Raw genomic sequence first — 25,944 nt, 5'->3', positions numbered from 1 at the left:
GCAATGAGAGTTTAATAAGATATTTCATTTTTTTATAAGCTCTTTACGTCTTTATGCTAATGTCATAATTTTATAAACCCACCGTGGCCTTATAATCACAATTTGCAAAACTTGTGGGAAATTTGAGAATGAGTTTGCAAAACTGAAAACGAAGTAATTGAAAATTACAACACATTTGGAAGTTGGAATTATTTCAGATGTTCCACAGTGACGAGAAATAGGTGATTACTCTGTTAATAAGTGTCATGGACTATGTCACACACCAGATGCACCACCTTCTGACAGACAGCTCCCTGTTCCTTTGCCTTGCCTTGCCTGATTACTGTGCTAATAACACAAATCTCCCCCTGGTGGTACTTTCCAAAAACTGCAGGTCCTCAGAAGTCGATTTCATGCAAATACATTTGTAACAAATTTCACTTCCAAGCACAAGTCAATAGTTGGGCAGTTATAAAATAATCTGTTTGTAAGCCACTGGAAGAAAATACTTTAAGCATTATTTTAATAAAGAAAACTTTATAAGTTTCTTACCCACCAACAATAATAATAAGAATTCATAACTAAGGTTTTGTTAATTCTCCAACTTCTAGGTGTTAGTGCTAAGCATATTATAAGCGTTGTTTGTTCAACATCCCAATGGAACAGCTATTATTTTCCCCATTTTACAGTGAAAAAGACTGAGGTTTAGAAAATGTGTCAATTAGATTTTTTTATTCCAAGCAATATACACTGATTCCAATTTAAGATTTTTTAAAAAAGGAAATAATATAGAATGGGACAAGAGGGAAAATGGAGACTATTGGTGGCTCATTGAATTGAAGGGAGAGCTGAACGACTCCAGGAAGAACAGAAATAAAAGCAGATCTGGGGGGTCTCGCTAGGAGGGAATCATGGATTTTATTTCTAAGGCAGTTTCCCAAAGTCTGGTCTCCATGGAAAATGCTGATTCTTGAACCCCTACTTGAGTCTAGCTGACTTAGAACAACCTCTGAGAGTGACCCTCCGGAAGTTTAACAGGTCCCCCAGGTGATTCTCTTGTTCTCTGAACGTGCTTTTGGCCATCCCCAAGATCTCTGTACTCAATTTTAACATTCCCAGGAGCCTGAGACTGATTGGTGCTAGCTGGGTGAACTGCTCACTGATTCGGTAGAGCTTATGGTATATGTTGAGGGACAGGGATGTTCTTGAATTGACAGCCCTGTGAGAATCACACTATTGGGAGGCCAGCATCCCAAAGAAGGTGATGCTAAGATGATAAACAAAACAGGTATCCACTCTAAGAAGGCAGCAAGAGAGGAAGATACATTTATCACGTCCAAAAACTTGACAAAAAAAGTGAAAAATGTCAGTATGTTAAAATCGATTAAAAGATGCAACCAATTTTGAAGAGGTTGGATTGCTCTAGTTTTGATGAGCCAAAAGGAGGATAATGGGTGATTGCCAAGGCCAAAATTATAAAAAGACACATTCATCTGATTACGGAAACAATGAGAACAGAAAGCAGATCTCTCCGAAGGTTATCCCCATTTGATGCGTGAGAAAACGGGGTCTCAGAGAAGGGAACAGACTTGCCTGACATCCTCCTCTCCTCAGGCTCATTCCACTTACCACAGGCCTCCTGGGTTCCACCCCATTGCTAATTAGCTCCTTCCAGAAATATGCCAAAGAATAGTGTGATCTTGTTAAAGGTGCTCATTCTCTCCATAAATGTTAATGTCCTCTGTTCTTTTTTTTATTCTTTGTAATTCCATTTTGTTATTGTTTGTAGTATTTGATGAATACAAAAGGATATCACAGAAGGATATCGAACAGAGTATTAAATCTGAAACATCTGGTAGCTTCGAAGATGCCCTGCTGGCCATAGGTAAGCTTGGCAGGGGTTGGGGTGGAGAAACAAATGTTTATAGACTTTGCTATCAGTTTGTAGTCATGGGATGTAGTAATTTTTTTCAGGGATAAAAAAAAAATTGTTTAAATCACTCATGCTGTGACCCACAATTTTAAACAAGAACTATTATATTCAAACCTGATTTTCATTGTGCCATGTGGCTTTATATATTTTATATCCTCTGTGCCTTTGTACTTAAGGGTATGAGAAACGTAATCCTTTACTAGCTGCAACTTATAAGTCTGTGAATGGTTAAAACGAATAACTTCATATGGTAGAGATGGTAATCAATTTTAAACTATATGCTGCCTTTTGCTTTAATGGCCTTTATTAATTACTTCTCCGGGAACTTGACAATAAATGAGTGCTTCCCATCTGTGAAAGTGCTTTCAGCATAGCCTGTCTTCATAAGACATTGCTTGGCTACAATTTTTCTGACAAAGAGATACTACTTCGTAGTTTATAGAAACAGAAGGAACAACTGTCATGTTTTCTCATAGATTTTATCAGTAATATTTTCATTTCTTTTTTTTAATCTCTTAACAGTAAAGTGCATGAGGAACAAATCTGCATATTTTGCTGAAAGGCTTTATAAATCTATGAAGGTAAAGGCTTCTTTTTAAGCATCTGAATGGCTCTGACTTGTCTTGTGTCCAAATAAGACAAAATCAGTCTAATATATTCAGTTTAATTGATCAATACTTCACTGAGTGCCTGCTAATAATACTACTAGGTAATATTTATTGAGTACTTATAATGTGTGATCATTCTAATACTCTATACATATATGGGGTGTCCTCAAAAATGTATATGCATACTTTGAATAATCATAAAGACTGTGCTTATTAAAATACATTTCATTCCCAAAATTGAGCTACCAGCTGTTAAAGTATGTATACATTTTGGTGAGGAAACCATGTAGATTAGTTTTATTCCCAAAACAACCTTATGAGGTAGGTACTATTATCAACCCCCATTTTACAGATGAGTAAACTGAGGGATAGAGAGGATATGCAATTTGCCCAGGGTCCTCATTGAAGAAATAATGGAGCTGGGATGCACACACTGGCAGTTTGGCTTTAGAACTCAAGCTCCTAACCATGCATTGTACTCTATGCCGGTACCTTTGCTGGGAACCAGGGCAGTGCAGGAAAGATGAAAATGTAGTCCTTGCTCTCAAAGAACTTCTAGCCTTGAGGGGAAGGCAGGTATGTGCAAAACACCAATAGGAACAAAATAGAATGCAATACTGTAATTGAGGATCAAAACGTTACAGGAACAGAGAGGATAGGGTATTTTTTTTCCCCCAAACATTTGGTGTTTTTAGAAGGTGTAGATCAGAAAAGAATATATAAAGAAATTGTTATGTTTAAGCAGGACTTTAAAGGAAGTTTGACATTGGAAGATATTACATGGGAGAAAGGGTGGGGAGGAAAGGATACCGTGGGTTGGACGGGTGGGAAGGAATCATTGCAAGCAAAGCTTGTAGCTGGAGAACACAGGGTATGTCTAGAGTGTGAGAACAGAGGATTGGGAAGGTAAGTTGGTGAGGAGAGGTATTCCACATGCCCCTTAGGTCGTGGCATAAAGGACATCATCAGGAGAGTCATGCACAGTCTTGCCCTGACAGACTAAAGAGCGCTGAATGGAAACCATCTAGACCTTAATAGGGTGGGATCTTGTTCTCTTCCCTAGGGCTTGGGCACCGATGATGACACCCTTATCAGAGTGATGGTTTCTCGAGCGGAGATTGATATGTTGGACATCCGGGCACACTTCAAGAGGCTCTATGGAAAGTCTCTGTACTCCTTCATCAAGGTAGGGAGTCTTGCCCTGGCCCCAGGGGAAGCTCTGATGAAAGGACGGGGTTCTGACCTAGGTATTTAGACACTTCTTATCCTCTCCTTGGCAGATATCATTCCCTTTAAAGGTGCTACTCTAATTCAGAAATTTCCAGTCTCTCTCCTTTCACACAGATGTTTCAATTTCTGCCAGGTTAGAAGCTGGAAATGTTTGCATTGTAAATATACTAATTATTTCACGTTGATCCCAGACACAGAAAGATTATATTTTAATGAATACTTTAAGAGCCACAATTTCTCTGTCAAGATAAGCAACTAAACCAATTCTCCAGAATCCGATCCAGGGCCGAGTGAGGTCTGCTGAGAATATAGGAAAGCATACACCATCATAGTATTGCACCATCATCTTTTCCTGGCACTAGACTTTAGGGCGGGCTAACATGGGAAGGGAGTGATGAGAAATGAGTCACATCCCTAAAAACCCCTCATTATTTGGGTTTTGCTTCTGGAGGAAAATTATGAGGCCATGAATATGAAGCCAAGACCCATTTCCCTAGAAGCTAGTGTTGCCTGCACAACAAATTCAAATCAGGATGTGATCTGTGAATTAAATATTCTGAATCCTACTGAGAGCTTGGAGAGGTACAACTATTAGGTGATTTGAGCTACAGATTTTCATGGTAGTATTATTTATTCAGGAACTTGCTTCTATTTCTATCTGGCCTATGAGGCAACTTTATTTTGCAGAGCCGATATGTAGCTAGTTGTAAATAAAATACTTTAAAGATTCATAGATGGCCATAAACAAAGTTATGGGAAAAAATATAACATATAAAATAGGGTTGGTATCTCTGTATTAAGAGCTTCTATAAATCACTAAGGGGAAAAAAAGAGAAAACCCAAAAAAACAAACCTGGGAAAGGATATTAAATATGCACTCATGAAAGACAAAACACAAATGGCCAATTTATAAAAAATACTTAATCTCATGAATATTCAATGAGTTGAAAATAAAAACAAATCATTTTTCACAATATCTTCACAAAATTTGGAGAGTTCATAACCAGCATTGGGAGGGGTTGGGGGAAACTCACCATCTCTTATGGAAGGACAATAACACGGGTCTAACCTTTCTGGATGCAATTTGGCAATTATCTGTTTGAGAGATGAACTCTACCTCTTGCTTAGCCATTACATGTTTAGGAATTTCTTTAGAAAAAAATAAAATAAAAGCCCATTAGTCCACAGAATGGGAGAAAATATTTGCAAATCGTAGCTGATAAATTAGGTTTATTATCCAGAATATATAAAGAACTACAACTCAATAACAAAAAGATAAACAACCCATTTTAGACATTTCTCCAAGGAAGTTATACAAATGACAAATAAGCACATGAAAAGAGAGTCAACAATATTAATCATTAGGAAATGCAAGTCAAAACCATAATGAAATACCACTTCATACTTAGTAGGATGACTATAATTTTTTTTATAAAAGGAAAATAATAAATGTTGGTGAGAATATGGAGAAACTGGAACCTCGTGCATTGCGAGTGGCACTGTAGAATGGTGCAGCCACTGTGGGAGAGAGTTTGGTGCTTCCTCAAAAAGTTAGACATATAATTACCATATGACCCAGCAATTCCATGCCAGGTATATACTCAAAAGAAATGAAAACGGGGATTCAAACAGATATTTGTATGCCAACGCAAACATTATTCACAATAGCCAAAAGGTGGAAACAAGCTAAGTGTCCATCAACAGGTGAATGGATAATCGAAATGTAATATATAGACACAGACATAGACATAGACATAGACATAGACATAGACATAGACATAGACATAGACATAGACATAGACATTGACATTGACATTGACATAAAGAATGAGGTTTCTGAAACATGGATGAACCTTGAAAACATGCTAAGTGAAATAAACCAGACACAAAAGGGCAAATACTGTATGATATCACTTACATGATGTATATAGAATAGGTAAATTTATACAGACAGAAGTGGATTAGAAGCTACCAGGGACTTAGGGAAGGGGGGAAATGGTGAGCTCCTGCTTCTTGGTGGCAATTTCTGTTTGGGGTGATGCAAGGGTTTTGGAAATAGCAATAAGGGTTGCACAACATTGTGAATGTAAATAGTGCCACTGAATATATACACTTAAAAAGGGCCAAAATGGGAAATTTTGTTATATATCTATTTTTAGAAATCTGACAGAATCTGAATAAAATTGTTTCGTGAAATGTTAAAAAATATACTAAATATTATATTTTCATTGTAGCATTACTTACATTATATTATTTCATATTATTTATGTTTAAATAAATAATATGGCATACATTTTTGGGTTTTTTTATTTTTTTTATTTTTGGTTAATCGTCACCCAAGGATTTTTTTCCATTGATTTTTAAAGAGAGTAGAAGGGAGGGGGAGAGACAGAGATAGAGAAACACTGATGTGAGAGAAACACATCAGCTGGTTGCCTCCTGCACACACCCTGACCAGGGCTGGGGATTGAGCCTGAAACCAAGATACATGCCCTTGACTGGAATCGAACCTGGGACCCTTCAATCTGTGAGCTGATGCTCTACCTACTGAATCAAACCAGCCAGGATGGCATACTTTTATAGTGTATAATGTATTATATATTCTCATTTTTTATTAACCAATGGGGGTGACTTAAATAACTTATGGAACATCCATACAATGTAATACTATACAGACACTAAAATGATGGGGTACAAAAATATAGGGTGGGGCAAAAGTAGGAGTGGGGCAACAGTTGTGAGTAGGCGAAACAGAGTTTAATCTTGTTTTATTATTTATTATACTAGAGGCCCGGTGCACAAAAATTTGTGCACTCGGTGGGGAGGGGGGTCCCTCAGCCCGGCCTGTGCCCTCTCGCAGTCTGGGACCCCTCGGGAGATAATGACCTGCTGGCTTAGGCCTGCTCCCAGGTGGCAGAGGGCAGGCCCAATCCCTAGGTGCAGCCCCTGGTCGGGCTCAGAGCAGGGCCGATTGGGGAGTTGGGGCACCGCCCCCTGTCATGCACAGAGCAGGGCGATCAGGAGGTTGTGATGCCACCCTCAGTCACGCTTGGGGTAGGGCCATTTGGGGGGTTGGGGCACCATCCCCTGTCACACTCAAGGCAGGGTCGATGGGGAGCTTGCAGCGCCACCTCCTGTCACGCACAGAGCAGGGCCAATCAGGGGGCTGGGGCACTGCCCCCTGTCACCCACAGAGCAGGGCCCATCAGGGGGGTTGGGGCTCTGTACCCTGTCACGCACAGAGCAGGGCCAATCGGGGTTGGGGCGCTGCCCCCTGTCACCCACAGAGCAGGGCCGATCAGGGGGTTGGGGTGCCGCCACTCTCACACTCAGGGCAGGGCCGATGGGGAGGTTATGGCTCTACCCCGTCACACACAGAGCAAGGCCCGTGGCAGGGGCGGGGGGTGGGGGGGGGTGTTGGGGCGCCGCACCCTGTCACACACAGAGCAGGGCTGATCAGGGGGTTGGGGCGCCACACCCTGTCACACACAGAGCCTCAGGGCGATCAGGGGGTTGGGGAGCTCCCCCCTATCAGGCACAGAGCAGGGCTGATCAGGGGGTTGGGGCGCCTTCCCCTGTCACGAACAGAGCAGGGCGGATAGGGAGGTTGTGGCCCCGCTCCCTGTCACCCACAGAGCCGCAGGGCGATCAGGGGGTTTGGGTGCTGCCCACTGTCACGCTGATCCCGGTGCCAGGAGGCCTCTCGGCTCCACTGATCCCAGTGCTGGGAGGCATATTACCCTTTTACTATATAGGATAGATGCCTGGTGCACGGGTGGGGGCCGGCTGGTTTGCCCTGAAGGGTGTCCTGGATCAGGGTGTGGGTCCCCACTGGGGTGCCTGGCCAGCCTGGGTGAGGGGATGGTGGCTGTTTGCAGCTGGTCATACACCCTTCAGGGTGGGGGTCCCCACTGGGGTGCCTGGCCAGTCTGGGTGAGGGGCTGAGGGCTGTTTTCAGCCTGGGGGTGACTGAAGCTCCCAACCGTTCCTTTTTTTATTTTTTTATTCTGGGCCAGCTTTAGCTTTGAGGCTTGGCTCCAGCTCTTAGGCCTCCGCTGCTGAAAGTAGGTTTCTGGCTTTTGCTTACAATGTTATGATCCTGCTGGCTGAAGCCCGGTGGACTAAAGCAGGTTTCTGGGGTTTTGTTTAGCTTCTATATTTGTTACATAGTTGCTTAGAGTTGCAGCTCAGAGGCCTGCAGTGGCAGGTGGGGAACGTTGGAGTCCTCCGTCACTGAAGCAAGCAAGCCTCATGTTAGTTGCAAGCTGCCTGGCTGCCGGCCACCATCTTGGCTGGCAGTTAATTTGCATATTGCCCTGATTAGCCAATGGGAAGGGTAGCGGTCGTACGCCAATTACCATGTTTCTCTTTTATTAGATAGGATTATTTTCCATATAAACAACTGTAAACCTACTTTTGCCCCATCCTGTATTGATTAGCCTGGGGAAACATCACTATAAATAAATTTATATTACATGTTTATATATATATGTATATATATATGTAAATATATATGTGTATACATACACACAGCACTGTAAAAGACTAAAAATAAAATTATTGCCCATTCAATAACAATTTTCAGAAAGGGCATAATAGAAATATAAAATATGTAAATAATAAAAAATGACAAATAAGGTAAAAATGTAAGTTATAATAAAAATAAGTAAACTCTCAGGTAAGGTAAAAATATAAAATCCAACTCCACGGTATTTATAAGAAACAACTATAATACAGTGACATGTAAAGAAGCTTATAAAAAGACCAGGGAAAAGAACATTTGACAAACACGAAAAAGAAAGTAGGGTTATACTCTAAGTAAAAAAAGAATTTAAGAAGAAAAAGCATTAATAGGAAAAAGTGGATCACTTTATATTGATAAAGGCAGTGATTCACAACAAAGATTACATTCTTATGAAACTTTAGGTTCCAAATAGAATCGCATTCAAGTGTACAAATAAGACATTCGAGGCTCCAAAATAAGACATTGATGAAAATACTATGTGAGGGAGACTTTAACATACCCTTATTCTTTGGCAGATCAATGAGGCAAAGTATAAACAAAAATATATTACATGTATTTTAACAGATGTAAATTAAACTTTGAACCCTATAAATACAGATTCCATTTTTTTAGTGCCCATGAAGCACCAGCAAAAACTGATCTATTAATTAGCCCATAAAAATTTCTATGTAGAAATTATAGCACCTTCATGTAGGCTATTTTGCAACCCTTATCAAAAGGCGTAAGAAAACACATGATCATTAATCCTGTAATTCCCATGTTATGAAAATTTATGCTGAGTAAATCAAGGAAATGCAAAAAAATTGAACTATGATATATTTATTGCAGCAGTGTTTGTAATAGTGCAAACTTAGAAACAATATACATATCCAACAATGGGGGGAGATCAAATAAATTATTTTACCTATGTACAGTGGAATTCTCTGTAGTCATTAACTAATGATGCTGTAGAAGAATATTTAATGCATTAAAATAGGGAAATATTCAGGCTATATTAAGTAAAATATCAGAATATAAAATACTACAGTCCCATCATATAGGAACCTATATGCATAGAAAAAAGTCTGGAAGGATAGGCACAAACCAAAATGTTAAGAGTAGTAATCTCTAGATGGTGGAATTATGGATGATTTTTATGTTCTTTTGTGTCTTCACTTTCTTCATCGAACAGTAATATTACAACTATTGCTTTTGTAATAAGCAATAACAAATGTTATTTTTAAAACTCTGCGAAAAATCCAGACAAGCTTTACAAAGCTAGAGACTTCGAGCTGTGTATTCCATTTTAGAACTCATTTATCTGACTGTAACTTTGCTTTCCTCCCCTCAGGGTGACACATCTGGAGACTACAGGAAGGTTCTGCTAATTCTCTGTGGAGGAGATGATTAAACTGAAATCCTGGGAAGATAAGAGGATTCCCAAAACCTTGATATTTTTTAACTTCGTTTTTCTACACTGCTATTAGCATTATCTCAGAACACTTATTTCCAAATTAAAACGCCTACGTTTGCCTCCTAGGCTATAGACTGTGTTATTATTCATCTATAATTATAACCCATGATGCTTGAAAGCTGAACTTGTATTTCAAAGCTTATAAAACTTAAAAGGAGATTTAAAATTAGAAATAATAATGTGCTCCATGTTTTTAACAGATCTCTTCCTCATCTGTGTTTCACAGAAATTGGGATATATGAAATTATTTCATGGGGTTTTTTTTTTTTGGTGAAAATCTATAAAAGTGGAAGACTGGAAGGCTATTCTAAAATCTCTTTTCTTTCCTAATTCTATTTTTAAAGTGGCTAGTCATTTCTTAATTTGAAATTGTGAGCTTCTAGTTAGTAAGAATATCTGTCCAATTTCCTATTTCACATAGTCATAGTATGAAAGCACCCTTTGTTTAGGTTTTGTTGATAGCATTAGTTGATCTTTACTATGTTTGATGTGAAATACTTCCTCCATCACATCTTATGTTAAGATCACTTACTCTCTCCAATTTGAAGTATACCAAAATCACCAAGTTGTCTGAACAAATTAAATTCTAACTGTGGTATACAGATTATATATGTCTGGTTACCAAACATAAATGCTGGACATTCCACAATATTTTTGTTAATGTCTTAAGTCAATTTGAAGATGAATGTAATGCTCTGAATTTTACTTCAATATTTTTGTGCTAAAAATAATTTTTTAAGTCATTTTGGATTTTGTCAATTTGTATTCATTTACATTTGCACTGTGTCTTTCAACTTTATAATTATTTTGATTAAAAAGTTCTGTTTGTATACATCATGGAAAAATAATTTGAATAAAACATGGTGTCTTTAAGATGAGGTATACTCTTTATCCGACTTTACCACTTGTGAATTTTTTCATCCTGAAACCTGAAAGGTATTTTTGAAGGACTTGTGTTACTCAGTTTCTATTAAGAACTACAACATTGAGGGGGAAAAAACAACATAATTAGTCTTATATACTGGTACACGTACTGCTGTAAAACTAATGTTCACATATACCAAACGGTATTCTTACTTAATGACATAAAAATAATGTATTTAATTTATTCTCTGAAAATGAGTGATGCTCTCCATTCTAAGTGGAACACTTATCTATAATAATAAAAGCATAATATGCTAATTAAACCAGATGACCTTCCAGACGAAGCAGGGGCTGCAGCCGCGGGATCGAGGCAGCTGCCAAGGCTGCGAGGGAGGGATCCAGGCAGCCACCAAGGCTGTGAAGGCCTACTCTTGCATGAATTTCGTGCATCGGGCCTCTAGTATTAAATAAGAATATTTTTCTTCTTTGTTCATTCTATACTATTTGTATTTTGACAGGTGAAATATCAGGGTTTGTTTTTCAATTTGTGTCTACTTGCTTATTATACTAGTAAGTGCTCAAGCAATTGGTAAAAGCTATTTACATGAATACTTAGTAATTCTAGTTAAATATAGGAAATGGTACTTCTGCTTTGATACCTACTCAGAAGAGCATGAAATTTCCAAATAATTTTATTTGATTTTAGAAGCATTACACTTTTTTTTTTGGTAGTTTTACCTTTAAATTGTGTACGACTTAGCCAGAATTTTAAAACAAATTGCGTTTGTTGACTAGAAGTTTTCTAGAGGGCATGATAAAGCCACCCTAGAGGAATGTTTGTTTTCCTATATAATAAAAGAATAGTATGCAAATTGTCCCCTCCACTGGGAGTTGTCCAGGAGTTTGACCAGGGGGTGGGGCTGGCCTGGGGAAGGGAAGGAGTACCCAGCCAGCAGCCGGCAGCCACTAGGGACCCTACCAGTGCACAGATTTTGTGCACTGGGCCTCTAGTATTCAATAAGTCTGATGTAATACTATAATTATGAAGTTACTTTGGTTTTCTCTCCCACCATTTATATTTACTTATTGGGCCCAATTCTTCTGTCTTTAGATGAAAATTCCAATAGAGGATAGAATTATAACTTTTTTAGTTACTCTTAGATTATAAAAAGTCCTACTGTGCAGTCCCTTAAGGTCATAAAACAATGATTTCAGTAATTAATATGCCCAGTCAAAATTCCAAACTTGATTTATAATTGAAGCTTCTTCCCTCATTCAGCTCTGGCCTATTGATGGCATTGGGGGAAGGGTCATGGTAGGCCTCTCTTTGTCTACCTAGGCTTCCTTCCATACTCTATCCCTCAGCCCCCAACCTAGCCAGGGTTGTAGTAGTGTTGCCAGTGGAAATTTGGCGCCCTCTGAATCTGTTGTGGGCCCCAGTTGGCTACTAGCTGAGAAAGAGAGAGAGAGAAAGAAAGAGAGAAGAGAAGAGAAGAGAAGAGAAGAGAAGAGAAGAGAAGAGAAGAGAAGAGAGAAGAGGGAATGAATTTGTTCCCCTGGGATTATGAGGTTATAATATCTCAGGCTTGTAAAAGACTAGGACCACCTTTTTCAAAATAACTAGCCAATTTCCTAAGCTTTCCAGATTGCGCTGGGCCCACCTTCCAACCAATCTAGTATGGTATTTTCCCAGGCTATGGTCAAGCACCTCCCTCCGTGCCATTCTGACTTCTCTTGTGCATGTGCTTAAGTTTCTCTTCATTGTGCTCTCCCTTCTCCCAGTGTTCTGTGGGGAACAGAAAGGTGGTTTCCTGGGGAGTGTGTGAAGCTGTGACTTCCTGGCAAAGCAAGCAAGCTCATGCTCCCCAGTTGATTATACTTAATAATCTCTGACTCCATTTGCCTCCTGCCTTTATGAATAACTAGCTAACTGCCTCCACTAACATTACCTGACTGTGCTCTGGTGTTTATGGTCATGCTGTGTGCTGTTGGCAGATGTTTAAAGCTGATTCTTGTGGGCATTCCCTTGGGTTCTTCTATCAACCCCATCATCAGGGAATTACTCATCTTTGGTTCCTTTGGTAAGGCAAATGAAATTCTTGTTTTTCAGCCTTTAAGAATTTGATGATAACTTCAGGTTCTCTGTGCTGCACTGTTTGTCCTTCCATCCAGGCTTCTTGCACAGGCTCTACGATGACCCCATGCTGGATGTCTTATGGTGGCCCACACCTGTTTCATGGCAAACACTGGCATATCCTTTGTGTTGACAGATTCTGGGCTGATCCCCTTGCAGCCATCATTCTCCTTTCCTAGCCCTTACCGCCAAACTGCCCCAGCCAACCTTTCTCAATTCAGATTTCTCAGGGTAAGACACCAGTCCGCTTGCGCCCCCAAACTACATATACTGCTGACGGGAGTATAAATTGGTGAGATCACTCAGAAGCAATTTAACAATTAAAGTTTAAAGTTTCTAGTAAATTCACTTCTGGGAATTTACCTGGTGAATCTCTTGCACAGGGTGTTCATTACTGCTCTATTAACAGCATTAAAGTAGAAAAACCTAACTCCTTCAGTAAGGGAAAAAAATAAATTATGGGTTAGTCACACAATGAGCACTGAAAATTAACTAGAGATTTGTCAGTTGGATAAGTCTCAAAAGTATAATTTTGAGAGAGGAGAAAGGTGTAGAATGATAGGTATAGTATAATTCCACTTAATTACATGCCTAAATGTGCAAAAGAAAGTATATTGCTAATGTGTGTGTGTGTATAAATATGTGTGTGCATATGTGAACATGCATGGGAATAATGATATACACCATCATCAAGATAGTGGTCACTGTGAGGGAGAGAGACAGACTGAGATGGAGAGGGAGTGTCTTCCTTTCTGTATCCCATTCTATCTAATAAAAGAGTGATATGCAAATTGACCATCACTCCAACACACAAGATGGCTGCCCCATGTGGACACAAGATGGCCACCACAAAAGATGGCTGCCACAAAGATGGCCACCGCAAGATGGCCTCCACAAAAGATGGCTGCCACAAAGATGGCCGCCACAAGATGGCCGCCACAAAAGATGGCTGCCACAAAGATGGCCACCGCAAGATGGCCGCCACAAGATGGCGCCACAAAGATGGCCAGCACAAAATGGCCGCCACAAAGATGGCCAGCACAAAATGGCCACCACAAAGATGGCCACCACAAGATGGCCGCCACAAAGATGGCCAGCACAAAATGGCCGCCACAAAGATGGCCACCACAAGATGGCGCCACAAAGATGGCCAGCACAAAATGGCCGCCACAAAGATGGCCAGCACAAGATGGCCGCCACAAAGATGGCCACCACAAGATGGCGCCACAAAGATGGCCAGCACAAAATGGCCGCCACAAAGATGGCCAGCACAAAATGGCCGCCACAAAGATGGCCACCACAAGATGGCGCCACAAAGATGGCCAGCACAAAATGGCCGCCACAAAGATGGCGCCACAAAGATGGCTGTCACAAAGATGGCTGCTGCAAGATGGCCACCACAAGATGGCCAGCAGGGGAGGGCAGTTGTAGGGAACCAGGCCTGCAGGGGAGGGCAGTTGGGGGGAACCAGACCTGCAGGGGAGGGCAGTTGGGGGGGACCTGGCCTGCAGGGGAGGGCAGTTGGGGGGGCCAGGCTGACAAGGGAGGGCAGTTAGGGGTGACCGGACTAGCAGGAAAGGGCAGTTAGGGGGGACCAGGCCTGTAGGGGAGGACAGTTAGGGGAAATCAGGCTGGCAGGGGAGTGGTTAGGGGGTGCAGGCTGGCAGGCATAAGCAGTTAGGGGCAATCCAGCGGTTGGGAGCCAGCAGTCCTGGATTGTGAGAGGGATGTCTGACTGCCCATCTGGGATTGGGCCTAAACAGGCTGTCGGACATCCCTCAAGGGGTCCCAGATTGGAGAGGGTGCAGGCTGGGCTGGGACACACACACACACACACACACACACACAAATTTCGTGCACTGGGCTTCTAGTTCTATATAAAAGAATGAATCAAAGCAAGTATAATAAATTTGAGTTTTTATTAAAATTTGTTATTATAGTTATGGTGGGTCCATAACTTATTACTAATTATTTATCTTATTACTCTGAGTAATTCATTATAAATATTTTATTTAAAAAGTAGCCAGGGGGAGTCAAGGCGTGAGAGTTGTCCAGAGTCCAGAGCAAGGGCTGCACACGCTGAGCAGACACCTGTAGCTTTTACGCAGACACCTGTACATTTCGCTCCGGCCTCCAGAAGGCACTGGAAGCCCTGACCATCCCAGCGCAGACCCCACTGCCCCTGGGTGGAAAGGAAGGGAGTGCAGGGAACGTTTACCATAATCCGTAGGGGAAGCCAAGAATCGATGCTTAAGGAACCCAAGGGCCTAGCGTTCCAAGCCGCACATTCTAGGTCCTCCCTCGGAAAGCCAGGCCCGCCGGCGGCAGGGCGCGACCCCAGCACGTGGTGACTCCTCCACGGAAGCGCTCGAACAACACTCTTTGTGGCCCCTAGAGTAGCACAGGGCCCAGTAGACCTCTAGAGCTCAAAGAGCTTTTGCAGAAACAATGAGCTGCAATTCCCGGTCCAGTTAACACAAAGGGTGTGTGCGAAATGATGCTGAAAGCTAAGTCGGCCCCCAAATTCAGGCCGGTGGGAGATACAGGCTCATCAGTGCGCAAGCATCACAAGCTCCGGAGAGCGCACGGCCCCCTTCGCCCTCGTCCGGTTCCGCGCAGGCTCCGCCCCTTCCGGAGGCTCGCCGCGAGCATGCGCCGTCCGGCCGCGCTTATTTGCAAGAGCGAGGGGTTAAGGTCCTGCAGCCCGGAGACGCCGCGAGCAGAGACGCGGCGGGCGGGGCGGTGGATGGAAGCGGCGGCGGCGTTCCCTGCAACGGTTGAGGCTGCGCGTGAGAAAGGGGTCGTGTAGGCACCCGGGCCTGGTGGAGACCGGCGGCGGCCGGGCCATGGCGGGAGACCGGGTCCGCCGGGCTCCCTGAAGTGCGCCCCGTGACATCCCGGGGAGCCGTGGCCCATGGGCTCGCTGAGCAGCCGAGTGCTGCGCCCCCCGGGGCGAACCCGGGCCCAGCCGGAACCGGGTTCCGGGGCGGGGGGCTCGGCGCGGAGGTCGGAGGCTGGCGGCGACGCGGCCGGCCACGGCTTCTGTTACTGCCCCAGCAGCCGCAAGCGTAAGCGGAGCAGCGGGGCCCTCTGCTACTGTCACCCCGAATCCGAGACCGAGGAGGAGGAGGAGGAAGGGGACGAGCAGCAGCGGCTCCTCAACACCCCGCGAAGGTACGTGGAGGGACGCGCCCGCACCTGTTGGGCGGCTCCCGCGGCCGGGCCGGGGGACTAGCCGGGCGGCGCTGGCGGGGTGCGGCGTGTCCTGGACCAGGCACAGGTGGGAGCCGGCCGGATGCCGCGCAGGTGGGGAGCGCCTTGGGGGGGGACGCTGGGGGTCCTGGACGACAAGCCACAGACGCCGCCCGGATGCTGTGACGGCCCCGAGAGGAGACCCGGCAACGCCAAGCCGAAGCTGGCGCCTCGTTAAACCGTGGACGCGACCTGCCGGCTGCCCGACGCGATACACCTTTGTCTCCTCCGAGTGGGTGTCGGTAAAGTTCGCTGCTTGGCATCCGGCGGCCTTAAATAGTACAGACTAGTAAGCTTAGTGTCGGCGATGGGCACTCCCATGGTGGTGCACTCAGGGTAGCGGAAATGACTGCGGCTCTTAGCTGTAAAGGTGGCGTTTACCGATGGTTACCGATGGTGCGCGGACGTTCCTTCCTCGGAACCGTCTTTCAAAGCCTGGAGCGCTTGGCCGCTCACCGTGCGTGTGCATGAGGCTGTGCAGCAGCTGGCTCAACCTTTTTTTTTTTTTTTTCTTTTTTCCGAAGAGTTGCAAACCAGGATGTTGACTTGTGAACTACAATGTTGTTTCTAAGTAGGAAATGTTTTCACACACAGTCTGGTTGCTCGGTTTGTTTTTAAAGGTCACCAGTGGGGTCACCTCAATTTAACTTTTGTAATGAAATTTTTTTTTTTAATGATTCAAAATTTTTTTGCTGACACAACCACTGGGTATTGTAAAATAAAAGCGTTACAGATAACTTATGTTGATAGTTTGGTTTATAACATCTTTCATACAGTTTTAGGTAAGAATGCTTGTCCAGAAATGGACACTCCCCCCCTCCCCCCCCCACTGTCAAATTGCTACCTTTGGGGAGAGTCAGCGTAATGTAGTTTTAACAGCTCAGATTCCGTGTTCTAGTCTGTATTTTGCACATAATAGTCTTATTTCCTCACTAGTAAAATGGAGATACTAATAATTGCCGTAAAGGGTTTATTAAAATGCATACAATGAGCAGTGCTTGGTATAGAAGAACTCAGTAAGTCTTGTCTCCTTGATGAATTGACTCCCTTTATCGTTACAAAATGTCTCTCTTTATCCCTGATAATATAGCCACTGCCACTTTATTTTAATAAGTGTTTGAAAGGTATATATTTTTCTACTTTCTATAACACTTTACCTGTGTTATATTTAAAGAGGCATCTACAGCATACAGATGGTGTGTGTGTGTGTATGTTTTCAATGGGATAGTTTCTGCCTTTTAATAAGTATTTAGGTCATTTATATTTAATATGTCATTATTGAAATATATGTTAGGGTCTATTTGAAAGAGAAATCACACAGTAATTTGAACAGGGAAAATTTAATATAACCAAGTAACTGGAAATTAACTACTGAAGGTAAACTACTAAGGTAAAGAGATCTATAAAAAAAATAGAGCAGTCACTACTTTTAGGGCTGAGGCAGAATACCCAAGGAAGGAACAAATTTGGACTAGAGCTGCCTTTTCCAAGCTGAGATTCTGATGTTGAAGGAGGTGTAGCTATAGCCCAGAAATGAAGTTTGCTGAGATGTGGAAGGGTGAGGCTGGCAAGCAGGAAACTGCCCACTAAGATGCTGGCAAAATTTTCTTGGAGGCCATCTGGCTTAGACAACTGAGAATATTTACTGTCTAGACCTTTACAGAAACAGTTTGCCAACCCCTGGACATGAGTGAACTGAAATGAAGACTTTAAAAAAAAAATGTATTTGTATTGATTTCAGAGAGGAAGGGAGAGACAGACAAAACCATCCTATATAATAAAGAGGTAATGTGCAAATTGACCATCACTCCAACACACAAGATGGCCAGCACAAGGTGGTCAGCAGGGGAGGGCAATTGGGAGGGACCAAGCTTGCAAGAGAGGGCAGTTGGGGGGGCCAGGCCTTCAGGTGAGGGCAGTTGGGGGTGTCCAGCAGGGGAGGGCAGTTGTGAGTGACCAGGCCAGGAGGGGAGGGCAGTTAGGGGTGACCACGCCAGCAGGGGAGGGCAGTTAGGGGCAATTGGGCCAGCAGGGGAGCAGTTAGGCGTTGATCAGCCTGGCAAGGGAGTTGTTAGAGGATGATCAGGCAGGTAGGCAGAAGCAGTTAGGGGCAATCAGGCAGGCACACAGGCGAGTGGTTGGGAGCCAGCAGTCCCGGATTGTGAGACGGATGTCCGACTGCAAGTTTAGGCCTGATCCCACCAGGCAGACATCCCTGGAGGGGTCCCAGATTAGAGAGGGTGCAGGCTGGGCTGAGAAACACACACACCCGTGCACAAATTTCATGCACTGGGCCTCTAGTCAATGATAAGAGAATCATTGATAGGCTACCTCCTTCATACCCCCTCCTGGGGATTGAGCCCCCAACCTGGGCCTGTGCCCTGAACTGGGGATCAAACCATGACCATCTAGTTCATAGGGGGATTCTCATCCACTGAGCCACACTCACCCGGGCTGGAATGGAGACTCTTTAAAGCAAACTTTTAGTAGAAAATGCACATCAGAGTTTCATAAGTGTATATTGGTGGTAGGTGCTTGGTTTATTTAGTGCAGTATGGATGAAGGTATAAGAAAAAAGACCCAGACTTTCGGCACTCATATGCTTCCTGAGGTTGCTTATCCCACTTCAACCAACTACTGCATGAAAAGTTTGGCTACCAGGCCCACCTTAGACCTCATACCTTTTGTCAACTGCATGTTTTACTTTATATTAACAAGATTGTTAAAAACTCAGCTGTTCTGCAACCAGATCATGAGTGTTTTGTCCCTATACTGTCTCTAAATATTGAAGTCTATCATTAGTATTTGTTGTTATAACTATGTAAATACTGTTCACTGTAGTCAAGCAGAGTGTTAGGACTGTAAATAATACTTCATGGGCCCAATGTCACATCCCTCTGTTTTACTCATAGAGAAATTTTCTAACCTTACAGTTAAATGGAATATTTTTCTTACATTCCATCAAATGCATTGTCAGGCCCTGTTTTCATGTGTATGTTATGGAGATAGTGCCTTTTTTTATTGCTTTATTTTTCTAGTTTCTAACTACCTCTCCCCCTCCTCCCCCCGCACCCTCCTTGTTGACAAAAGAATATTCCTTCATCATATCTTCAGGTTTTTCTGTCTTTCCAAATACACCTGCATGGACTCCTTCTGTACCCAAGGCCTTCCTCCTGGGTCCTGTCATACTGCGTTCCCAGTCTGGATCCATTACTCTCTAGGTCTGCACTTATCCTGGGACTTACTTTCACATCATTTCTAGGATTGGATCCACTGTTTTCTGTAGCCTATATCTTCTTTCTCACTCATTTTAGGGAACTACATCCTGAAGTATTTTCTTAAGAAAGGATGCAAAAGGAGGTAATTTTTGTTTCCTCAGTGCTTCCTCAGAAGCCCACAGTTTTGATGAGAAATATGATGCTGGTGACCTTTTTATTTTCCTTTCTGGAACTTTTGGAGTTTTTTCTTTGGTATTTTGGTATTTAACTAGAATATGCTAAGTGTGGGTCTTATCATGGCCTTGGTACTTGTTGTATTGTTACAATCTAGAGACTACTTTAGTTGGAAAAAACTTTCTTCCATTCATTTTCTTTCTTCTGTTGTCTTTGTTTTCTCTTTCTTGGACCCTTTTTAATTGGATTTCTTGGATTATATCTCTTTTCTTTTTTCTTTTTCTTTTTTGTAATCCTTTCTAGGTCTTATTTGCTTTTGTTTTGAGAAATTTCCTTAACTTTGCCATTCAGCCTTGCTTAGGGCTTTTTAATTCCAGCAACCATGTTTTTAGTGTCTAAGACAGGGGTGGGCAAACTTTTTGACTCGAGGGCCACAATGGGTTCTTAAACTGGCCGGAGGGCCGGAACAAAAGCATGGATGGAGTGTTTGTGTGAACTAATATAAATTCAAAGTAAAGATCATTACATAAAAGGGTACGGTCTTTTTTTTTTTTAGTTTTATTCATTTCAAACGGACCAGATCTGGCCTGCGGGCCGTAGTTTGCCCACGGCTGGTCTAAGATCTCTTTTATTTTATTGTTCTGAGTAATCCTTTATCATAACATTCTGTTATTTTATTATTGTAATATTCTAAGATCTCTAGATGTATTAATTAGACTATTTTTGTTTTGTTTTGAAGTTCTTTTTTCCCTGAATTATGTTTCTCTGGGGTCAGTTTCTCTCTTTTTAATAATACTCCATATTTTCCTCAGGTTGGATGATTCTTGGTTGTCTGCTTTTATTTAAGAACCAGAGGCCTGGTGCACAAAAATTTGTGCACTCAGGGGGGGAGGGGGGGTCCCTCAGCCTGGCCTGTGCCCTCTCGCAGTCTGGGACCCCTCGGGAAATAACGCCCTGCTGGCTTAGGCCTGCTCCCGGGTGGCAGAGGGCAGGCCCAATCCCTAGGTGCAGCCCCTGGTCAGGCTCAGAGCAGGGCCGATTGGGGAGTTGGGGCGCCGCCCCCTGTCATGCACAGAGCAGGGCGGATTGGGAGGTTGCGATGCCACCCTCAGTCACGCTTAGGGTAGGGCCAATTGGGAGGTTGGGGCACCGCCCCCTGTCACACTCAAGGCAGGGTCGATGGGGAGGTTGCGGCGCCACCCCCTGTCACGCACAGAGCAGGGCCAATCCGGGGGTTGGGGCACCGCACCCTGTCACACACAGCCGCAGGGCGATCATGGGGTTTGGGAGCTCCCCCTATCAGGCACAGAGCAGGGCTGATCAGGGGGTTGGGGCGCCTTCCCCTGTCACGAACAGAGCAGGGCAGATAGGGAGGTTGTGGCCCTGCCCCCTGTCACACACAGAGCCGCAGGGCGATCAGGGGGTTTGGGTGCTGCCCCGTCACGCTGATCCCAGTGCCGGGAGGCCTCGTGGCTCAGCTGATCCCAGTGCTGGGAGGCCTCGCGGCTCTGCTGATCCCGGTGCTGGGAGGCATATTACCCTTTTACTATATAGGATAGAGGCCTGGTGCATGGGTGGGGCTGGCTGGTTTGCCCTGAAGGGTGTCCTGGATCAGGGTGGGGGTCCCCACTGGGGTGCCTGGCCAGCCTGGGTGAGGGGATGATGGCTGTTTGCAGCTGGTCACACACCCTTCAGGGTGGGGGTCCCCACTGGGGTTCCTAGCCAGTCTGGGTGAGGGGCTGAGGGCTGAAGCTCCCAACTGCTCCTTTTTTTCTTTTTTTCTTTTTTTATTCTGGGCCAGCTTTAGCTCTGGCTCCAGCTCTGAGGCCTCTGCTGCTGAAAGCAGGTATCTGGTTTGTTTGGCTTCTGTAATCGAAACAATGTATAACTCCAGCTCTGAGATCCGGCTCGCTGAAAGCAGGTTTCTGGGTTTTTGTTTAGCTTCTGTATTTGTTACAATGTTTCAAACTGCAGGCTCAGAGGCCGGCAAGGCAGGCGGGGAACGTTGGTTTCCTCCGTCACTGAAGCAAGCAAGCCTCATGTTAGTTTCAACCTGCCTGGCTGCCCGCCGCCATTTTGGCTGGCAGTTAATTTGCATATCGCCCTGATTAGCCAATGGGAAGGGTAGCGGTCGTATGCTAATTACCATGTTTCTCTTTTATTAGATAGGATGAGGAACTGGTTGTGTGTGTGTGTGTGTGTGTGTGTTAAGTAAATAGATCTAGTTCTACTAATCTCCTTTGCATAGGGACATTGATTACTACATTGGATATGGGTGGGGCTTGCTTTGTTTTAGAGTAGAGCTTCCCAAACTTTGTTTAAAACACCCTTTGTATCTCAGCTATTTTCTTGTTGGCACCTTGGGTCCTAAAGAAATACATGATAATTAGGTCCAACTAACTTAATGGTAGTAGACTGCATGGTATCCGAAAGATGTTGACGAATTTCCTTCAAATTTAGAATAGTCCACATACTTACCTGAGTTTGCTGTGGTGCTCCAGGTGTTTTGACTCACAGTTTGGGAACCATGTTTGGGTGTTGGGAGCTATCAGGCTATAGATTCTTCATATGCTAGAATGAAGATTGCTTTGTCTGGGGCACTGACACCGGCACTAAAGTCTTAGATCTTTCTGATAGATCTGCTTTAATTTTTTTCTAGAAGATCCTTGGAATCTTTATACCTGATTTATCCGTACTCTGTGTTCGTAGAGAGTGGAGAAGGCCTTTAGAGGAACAAGTTTCCCCATTTTCTGCCTCAGTTTCTATTTCTGTCTTTTGTTTATCCTGAGACCTCATCTTCCCAAGTCACACACACACAGGTTCTGAAGGGCAAATGGGCTTCAGCCTCCATCCTAGACCCTCATGATATATTTTGGACTGTGGCTTTTGAGGCTCTTTTCCATTCCAGTTTATTTTCTAACTTCCAGATTGTAGAATTCTGTCATCAGTTGATAAGCCCTTTTTGTTGTTTGAGCTTATTCCTTTCTGTACTTTTTTATGTAAGTTGGGGAGGATGCTATAAGGAACTGGAATTTACATTGTCTCATTTATTTCTCCCAGTAACGCAACGAAGTGGGCGCTATTGACACCCTTTTTACATCTGGGGTAACCGAGCTGTGGTAAAGCTGGGACTCAAACCCAAGTCTGTCTACCACCAAAGAATGTGCTACTATTTCTTCTGCCTGTTGGGAAGAGATGTTAAATACTCTGGTTCAAAACACCATCTGAAACAATTCATTATTAAAAATATTAAAATTTGTTAACTACTAGGAAAGCTGTCAGGCTTGGCCAGGAATATAAAGATATTGATAAGCCTCTACCTAGGGCTTTTCATATGTACTAGACCAGCGGTTCTCAACCTGTGGGTCACAACCCCTTAGGGGGGTCGAACAACCCTTTCACAGGGGTTGCCTAAGACCATCGGAAAACACATATATAATTACATTGTTTTTGTGATTAATCATTATGCTTTAATTATGTTCAATTTGTAACAATGAAAATACATCCTGCATATCAGATATTTATATTACGATTCATAACAGTAGCAAAATTACAGTTATGAAGTAGCAATGAAAATAATTTTATTGTTGGGGATCACCACAACATGAGGAACTGTATTAAAGGGTCGCGGCATTAGGAAGGTTGAGAACCACTGTACTAGACCATCTTGAGCAATAACTATCAAACTTAAAAAAATTCTTTGTTTAAATTGCATCTTATGAAGAAATCCAAGATGCTTACAAATATAATATGTGATGCCCCTCTGAAGTTAGGTGGGATGCTCTGCATTCACTTCTCGGTTCTTCCTGGTGGCCACTTTTCCATTGAGCGTAATTTTGAGAACCTTTGGTCTAAGGCTGCAGACTAATTGTCCACTTGGGGGTGAGGTGACATTTTAACTAGTTTTTAAAATAGTTTGATACCAAAGTAAATTAAATGTAAATTATTTTTAAAATTACTTAGATGGATGAAATTTTTACACATGTTCTCCATTCTGTAATTGTATAGTAGTATTATTATAGTTGTATTGAGATGCTCCGTAGTGCTGATTTCTAAATAAGGGAATAAGTAAAAATAACTCTGACTTATCTTAATTTACTGAACAGGTAATCAAACATTGCAAAAACATGTATAGTGAAAGATCTCACTCCCGTGCTTCCCCCATTTATCCACTATTACCCCTCTTGGGAATAGAATACCTCAGAGAGAACCACTACTGTTAGTTTCTTAATGTACTCTTCTGTACATGAGCAAATTTAAATATATAATAGACCTCTGTCCTTTTACTCATTGGTTCTATTTAATAAAAATTGAATAAAAGGAGTATTTTGAGTTATTTGCAAAATCAGTAAAACATTCAGTTTTACACATATGTAACAGTTGCATTTCTTTTAACAGGAAGAAATTAAGGAGTACATCTAAATATATTTATCAAACATTATTTTTGAATGGTGAAAATAGTGACATTAAAATTTGTGCTCTGGGAGAAGAGTGGAGCTTACACAAAATATATTTATGTCAAGTAAGTATTTTATTTTTCTGTTTGAATGACTACATGTAAAAAACTCAAACTCTTTTAAGTCATGTTCTTTATATTTGCATTTCATAGTAATCTTTTGCATGGACAGTGGTTAACTCCTATTTTCTAATATAAAAAGTATTGTTTTATTAAGAACTGTGGCGAACATTGTTAGTGAAAGCTTAGTTTGGTCTAGAAACAGATTTTGAATTTTCATTGTAATAAGGGCCTAGCAATAAATACGTTTTGTCATTACTTCAGTAGGGTGCTTATTTTGGTGCCTTCTGTTGACAAAAGGGAAAAAAAAATGTTTAACATTAAGGCGAAGATTGCTGCATTTGTTTAATATGTGTATGATTATTTAAATGGATGAACTCAGAATGTTGCTTTGTAGTTAACATTAAATGTGAATGGAAAGTTCTTGACACAATCTTCCTTTTCTTCTGGAAAATTCAGTTAAAGAAAACATCAAAAAAGTATATAGACTAACTCATTTAGCTAATACATTTTTTGATTTCTGTGCTAAAAAATATTGCTGTCACCACATTTTAAGATTCAAAAATTTCAAAATAAAAGAAAAGATTGCTTTAATGGCTCAAATATTTTATTTATTTTCTTATCAAATCTGTCTTTTCTTCAAATCATTGTTCTAGGCACTTGGGATAGAGCAGTGAACAATTCAGTTCTTATCCTGTGGAGCTTATATTTTTCCCTCTCTTTTTCACCATTTGACAATAATTACTGGTAAGATAGTATAGTTTAAGATTTTTTAGTTTAACATTTGAAAGAAATTTTTCTCTAACATTTTAATCATAGTTTTTATTTAATTTTTTGGACAGTTTTATTTTGCCTTAAAGTATATAGCCTAGAGAATACATCAGAACATTGGTCTCAGCTTAAGGATATGGTTCATATCTTTCTTTTTAATCTCTCAAAGCAGTTTTGTGATTTTAAGGATGAAAATGCCTCTTTCCATCTCAAGAAAAACTGGATTGATTATAGTGCAAGCCACATGCTAAATTATAAGGCCCCTGAGGACAGAGGCAGTGTGTTTTCTTTACTGCTGTATTCATAGTGCCTTGTATGTACTAAGTACTCAGAAAAGTTTTTTAAATAATTGGTTAATATTTGATCCATTCCAAAGTAATTCTGATTATGAGAGGTGCTATCTAGTAAGTAACTAAATACTTCACCCATTCTGGAATCTTTCCAAGAATTCAGGTTCATTCTGGAATTTTCTGATTAGATAAAATTAAACTTTGGATTTACCCTAATTTCTTGGGAATCATCCTATTAGTATTGACTTGGGACTGGTCTGGATCCTTTACAGCCACTGAGGTACAGAACAGTAGGGAATTCACAGTTTGAGGGCTTTATTCTATTCTCCTTCCTTGATACATTTTTATTTATCCACCTTGTGTATTGTCATATGTTTGAGATACTTAAATATGTAACATAATTTCTAAGTTTCAATTTAGAATATCATTGACAAGGAAAATATATACATGTAATATTCTCAAAAATTGTTAAAAGCTAATGAAGTTCATATATTACTATATAGGAATTCAGTTCAGATAACAATAGGAGAATTTGATTTAGTTTTCATTAAATTAGTACTAAATTGAAACTATTTTTGTATATCTAACAGTGTCCTTATATCAATTTCTTTCTCCTATAGACACATTTGGCAATTATTTTTCTCTTGAAATAATATGATAGGTTTGTTTCAGTAGAATAGTTGGCTTAAAGTTAGAAATGGGGAAATAATTTGGAAGACACAGAAAGTACTGGGTAATCATTTATTTTTTTTATTTTTTATTTTTAAGTCTGGCTACTTTTCTAGTATGTTCAGTGGTTCTTGGAAAGAATCCAGCATGAATATTATTGAACTGGAGATTCCTGACCAGAATATTGATGTAGAAGGTAACCACCACCACAGTTATTACTGTTATGCAAAATAATGAAAACAACTTGTTATTATACTTTTAATGGAAAATAAATATTTTCTAACTTTGGAAGCTAGGAAAAAGTTCCATTTAATACCAGAAGGCAACA

The 25,944-nt window shown here is 41.9% G+C and overlaps 2 protein-coding genes across 4 annotated transcripts in view; both read left to right on the top strand.

Moving 5' to 3' along the window:
* The window catches only part of ANXA4 (annexin A4), a 56,899-nt gene extending 45,988 nt beyond the window's left edge, over positions 1–10,911 (top strand). The window contains exons 10-13 of one of the 3 annotated variants that reach the window (XM_081100584.1): positions 1,769–1,864; positions 2,435–2,493; positions 3,584–3,706; positions 9,606–10,911. In XM_081100584.1, coding sequence (XP_080956710.1) covers positions 1,769–1,864; positions 2,435–2,493; positions 3,584–3,706; positions 9,606–9,665 — 338 coding nt within the window. In that variant the 3' untranslated portion in view covers positions 9,666–10,911. The remainder of the gene's footprint in view (positions 1–1,768; positions 1,865–2,434; positions 2,494–3,583; positions 3,707–9,605) is intronic. The other 2 variants (XM_081100585.1, XR_013996475.1) reach the window with 2 other exon arrangements.
* A 4,729-nt stretch (positions 10,912–15,640) lies between these two features.
* GMCL1 (germ cell-less 1, spermatogenesis associated) overlaps positions 15,641–25,944 on the top strand; it is a gene marked incomplete at its 5' end in the record, with an annotated part of 46,557 nt that continues 36,253 nt past the window's right edge. The window contains 3 exons of the mRNA XM_081101040.1: positions 15,641–15,900; positions 23,769–23,892; positions 25,716–25,812. Coding sequence (XP_080957166.1) covers positions 15,641–15,900; positions 23,769–23,892; positions 25,716–25,812 — 481 coding nt within the window. The remainder of the gene's footprint in view (positions 15,901–23,768; positions 23,893–25,715; positions 25,813–25,944) is intronic.

This window comes from Myotis nattereri, assembly GCF_964212035.1.
Source record: "Myotis nattereri genome assembly, chromosome: 10".
Classification (NCBI taxonomy): Eukaryota; Metazoa; Chordata; class Mammalia; order Chiroptera; family Vespertilionidae; genus Myotis; species Myotis nattereri.
Note: the sequence above shows the minus strand (reverse complement) of the source record. Positions and strands in the feature narration are given on the sequence as shown.